Genomic DNA, 5,000 nt, shown 5'->3' with positions numbered 1-5,000 from the left:
CCAGCCAAAGCTAGCCTGGCTATTTAGCAGAGTAAGGTCTCGCTCGTTATCGCAATTAAGCAGACAAGTCACCCCACGAACTAAGAACGGCCATGCACCACCACCTGAAAAATCAAGAAAGAGCTCTCAATCTGTCAATCCTTATTTCATCTGAACCTGGTGAGTTTCCCGTGTTGAGTCAAATTAAGCCGCAGGCTCCACGCCTGGTGGTGACCTTCCGTCAATTTCTTTAAGTTTCAGCCTTGCGACCATAATCCCCCAGAACCAAAAACTTTGATTTCTCGTAAGGTGCCGAGCGAGTCAGAAAAAGAACATCGCCCGATCCCTAGTCGGCATAGTTTACGGTTAAGACTACGACGGTATCTGATCGTCTTCGATCCCCTAACTTTCGTTCACTGATTAATGAAAACATCCTTGGCAAATGCTTTCGCAGTAGTTAGTCTTCAGTAAATCCAAGAATTTCACCTCTGACAACTGAATACTGATGCCCCCGACTGTTCCTGTTAATCATTGCGGCGTCTCTAGAAACCAACAAAATAGAAACGCACGCCCTATTTTATTATTCCATGCTAACGTATTCGAGCAAAGGCCTGCTTTGAACACTCTAATTTTTTCAAAGTAAAAGTCCTGATTCCCCAACACGCCCAGTAAAGGGCATGAGGTTCTTCAGAAGGAAGGCCCGGCCGGACGAGTGCACGCGGTGAGGCGGACCCGCCAGCCAGACCCAAGTTTCAACTACGAGCTTTTTAACTGCAACAACTTTAATATACGCTATTGGAGCTGGAATTACCGCGGCTGCTGGCACCAGACTTGCCCTCCAATTGTTCCTCGTTAAGAGGTTTAAATTGTACTCATTCCAATTACAAGACCCAAAAGAGCCCTGTATCAGTATTTATTGTCACTACCTCCCCGAATCGGGATTGGGTAATTTGCGCGCCTGCTGCCTTCCTTGGATGTGGTAGCCGTTTCTCAGGCTCCCTCTCCGGAATCGAACCCTAATTCCCCGTTACCCGTTGAAACCATGGTAAGCCAATACCTTACCATCGAAAGTTGATAGGGCAGAAATTTGAATGAACCGTCGCCAGCGCAAGGCTATGCGATCCGTAAAGTTATTATGAATCACCAAGGAGCCCGAAGGGCATTGGTTTTTTATCTAATAAACACATCCCTTCCGAAGTCGGGATTTTCAGCATGTATTAGCTCTAGAATTACCACGGTTATCCAAGTAGTAAGGTATTATCAAATAAACGATAACTGATTTAATGAGCCATTCGCAGTTTCACGGTATAATTGCTTATACTTAGACATGCATGGCTTAATCTTTGAGACAAGCATATGACTACTGGCAGAATCAACCAGGTAACTATCGTTCACCAGCATGCCAAGGCACGCCGGCTAAGCCCCAAAGGAGCGGATGGTACCAGGAAGGGGGTCGCCAAAGCGTCCCCAATCACCCGCCTCGAACGCGCACACGGCGCATTTCGCTGCGGGCAACTTATTCAATTGCCCCACTGAGTTCCCAAGACGTGGTCCGCAACAGAGCCGGACAGGCGTCGCCGCCCGTGACCAGCCCGCTACATGTACGCCTCAAGAGGAGGAAGCCTTCGCCGACTCACGCAGCACAAGGCGCGGATTAGTCGGCGGGGCAGCCCCAAAGGTCTAGGAGATTTTTGGCATAGCCAGCAATCCACAAACCTGAAATGGCGCCCGCTCATGGAATTGAGCAGGACTTCAGGTGTCGGGCGCAAGTAGACGGCGCAATGCCTGCGGCACCGTCAGCCTACAAGCACCAACAGTAGCCGAGTCCTGGGCAACGCGCTGACTAGAGTTAACTTTGCCAACCGCTACCTGGGAAACAAGGCGAGCGAGTATGAAACCAAAAAGTTGCAGCAGCCGCCAATCTGCGCTGCGAACAGCACCAGACGAGCGGCTGCCCGTAAAAATAACCAAGCAGCAGAGTCTTTACCCTTTTACAGGCAAGAGTAGCCACCAGGCTTTCTACCAACCCAGTTGCCCACCTAGAGTATGACTACTTTAGGTGTGCTCCTTGTAGTATGTAGGAACGCATGTCGCTCGGCGGTTATGGGTTTGCAGATCCCGGCCGGAAACGACGTCGGAGGTCGGCATTTTTGTATGCAAAATCGCGTAGACATGCGCAGCCCCATACAAACCAAATGCCAGATTCAACGAGATAGCTCGTTTTCGCACCCACCGCCACCATTATGCGCCCAAACACGCCGTGTTTAGGCGCAAAAGGATTGTGATGCTTATGCAATTCTTCTGAGCCCACTTGAGAGGCGGTACAGCAGGCGACGTTGTTGGCGTAAAAAGTACGCTGCGCATGCAGGCGACTAACGACAAGGCTGGGATTGCGCCACGGACCAAAGCAACGGGTTTTCTGCGTTAGTTCCCGCCATCCCGCTGCGGGACAAATGGAATGGGAACGTGATGGCTCTCTCTCCGTATAGACTGCTTTTGCAGACTACATGGCTGGTTGGGATAGGCGCCAGCTGGACCAAACATTGGGTGGGCATCACATGATGCGGCCGCACCTGCAGCTACCGGTCTGTATAAAACCCAGGGTTTTGCTCTTTATTCCCTCGCCCATCTACCAACAATATTTACCCATCATCACAGCTACACAATCGTACCCTTGTACACTCCAAAATGGCCTGGAATCCGCACAGCAGAAATAATACGGTCGCCCAGAAGTAGTTCCGCAGGATCGCCTGATTGGGAGTGCAAGGAGATATGAGTTGAAGGTCGAACAGCAACCTATTCGAGCGCGCATGTGTGGATTCGGCGATAAAGACCGCAGGCCTATAACGCCGCCGCCATGTATCCGCCTCATCGTCTATGACCGGATTACGGGGCGAGAGCTGGACTTCAACGACATCGACAGCACCTACTTTGTCCTCATGGTGGACCTCTGGAACCAGGAAGGTACCGCCGCTGTCAACCTAGTGCGGCATTCCAGCGCAGCTCCCACAGTCAGCATCAGCAGTAGCACAACGACCTCGTATCCGCCGCCGCCAGACCGGCAGTACGTAACAACAGCCATTCCGCAGTACGATCCACCGTACAGAATGACGACGCACATGCCGTCATATTCGCATGGCCCCGTAATGGGGTACCGTACCCGCAGCCTGGACCGCCGGCTAGCTATCCGGCGTACGCCCAAACTTACGGCAACCACCCCAGGCACCATAATGCCCCCGCACCCATGAGTTCAAACCACACGCGCAATCTTATCGGCATGAATGCCGTCAACGCTTGTCGTCTCAACGACCTCGACGGCAAAGCCGGCTTCTGGTTCGTGCTGCAGGATCTGAGCGTCCGGACAGAGGGCACCTTTCGACTCAAGCTCAGCCTCTTCGACATTGGCAGCGGCACAAACACGGTGGTGCCCGAGAGTCAGGGCCCACACACGGTAAAGGTCCTTGCCTTGCACACAGCTTCTCAGAGCAGTTTACAGTCTACTCTGCCAAGAAGTTCCAGGTGTAATTGAGAGCACACCGCTCAGTAAGTGCTTTGCACAGCAGGGTATCAAGATACCGATACGGAAGGATGCACCAAAAGAAATAGTCAACGCAAACGAATATGAGGCGGATGATTAGAAATTAGACTACTTTTGGGTTTCATCCTTTTCTTCCGGAATCGAGCATAAATAAAGTCACAGATGGTGTCTCCTCTCGTATCTGCTGCCCGCAACCCACTGCCCTCCCTCTGCCCACGCCCTCACCTGCGCCAAAAGAGACTGCAAACCGGCTACTATTTCAAATTAGTAGACTTGTTAATAATTCATTAATCAACATGATTGATTCCTGTATAGGTTGAAAAAGACTTACTTTATTAGGCAGCCTTTAACCTAGATGGGAATTAATAATGCTAATCCAATTAATTGTTGACAAGTCTGCAGATTAGGATCCCAAGTAGCCGGCCGCCGTCTATTAGGCCAGGTACCCCGCTAGAGTCTAGACACAACGTTGGGCCCAGCTTCTACTCTCCACGACCCCATGGGCCGTTCCAACTGCAGTAAAGCAGTTGATACGATGCCCTCTGACCCCAGAAGTTGCCTAGTAAATGGGCCGCCTCCAATTTGTGCCAAAGGCGCGAGCAAGAGCGCAGTGCCAACGGCACCCGCCCTCTACAGGCGCCCCAGCGGTTGCCGAAGCCAGGGCAGCAAGTCACAAGGGGTGAGCTTGCCAATTGCTGCCCGTCAAACAGCGTGTACAAGTATGAAACCGAGTAATGGTCGCCCCGGCATGGCGCTGTAAACAGCCCAAAACCGCAGCTCCCAAGCCCATGGCCAGCCAAGCAGCGGGAAACGGTGCCGCATCTAACAAGCAGCCTACACCCGTTGCCGCGACCATGGGCGAAAATGGTGCAACCCTCGCCGCCTTGGAGCAGCCAGCAGTTGCGTTGCCCTTGTCGGAGCACAATTCAAAGGCCTCAGTCCAGAACGAGTGGGATTTATACAGCATACGCTGCACTCAGTCCCCGAATGGCTTTCAAAAAGCCAACCCCACGCCAAAGCTACAACGACCCCCACCTGTACGATTGCCCTCTGGCAGGCAATCGTTGCGGCGGGCGCCCCTGTCGCCCAAGCGCCGAATACAAGTCTGAGCACTCGTACCCAGCGACCAGTGTCAATGGCCCTCCTTAAACTGCCGTGGGTTTGCAAACCGCCGGCCGGCAACGAACTTTTCAGATCGCCGAGGTCTGTATAAATACAAAAGCGAGCAGACATGCGCAGCGCCCTACAAGCCTAAACGCCGAAGAAAACAACAGCAGCTGTAGTGCGCCACAACGACTACCCCGAGCCGGCCTGCGCACCGCCCTACAAGCCTAAACGCCGAAGAAAACAACGGCAGCTGTAGTGCGCCCGCAACGACAACCGACTCTCCGGCCCACGGATCCTTTGCCACTGTACTCCAATTGCCCACATCAAGGACCAACGGGCGGGCTTTACCAGCAAAAGTTGCCGTCTCAATGCCAAA

At 52.6% G+C, this 5,000-nt stretch overlaps 2 protein-coding genes across 2 annotated transcripts; both read left to right on the top strand.

Moving 5' to 3' along the window:
• Positions 1-2,789: 2,789 nt before the first annotated feature.
• PtrM4_031270 (uncharacterized protein) lies at positions 2,790-3,617 on the top strand (the record flags this gene model as incomplete). The annotated part of the gene is made up of 3 exons (XM_066103951.1): positions 2,790-3,067; positions 3,202-3,430; positions 3,540-3,617. The coding sequence occupies 3 exons, from the start codon at positions 2,790-2,792 to the stop codon at positions 3,615-3,617; spliced, it is 585 nt and encodes a 194-aa protein (XP_065966153.1).
• Positions 3,618-4,251: 634 nt separating this feature from the next.
• PtrM4_031260 (uncharacterized protein) lies at positions 4,252-4,626 on the top strand (the record flags this gene model as incomplete). The annotated part of the gene is made up of 1 exon (XM_066103950.1): positions 4,252-4,626. One exon carries the CDS (start codon positions 4,252-4,254, stop codon positions 4,624-4,626), a length of 375 nt encoding a protein of 124 aa, XP_065966152.1.
• Positions 4,627-5,000: the final 374 nt, after the last annotated feature.

This window comes from Pyrenophora tritici-repentis, chromosome 1 (genome assembly GCF_003171515.1).
Source record: "Pyrenophora tritici-repentis strain M4 chromosome 1, whole genome shotgun sequence".
NCBI lineage: Eukaryota > Fungi > Ascomycota > Dothideomycetes > Pleosporales > Pleosporaceae > Pyrenophora > Pyrenophora tritici-repentis.
This window is presented reverse-complemented; position numbering and strand designations above follow the sequence as displayed.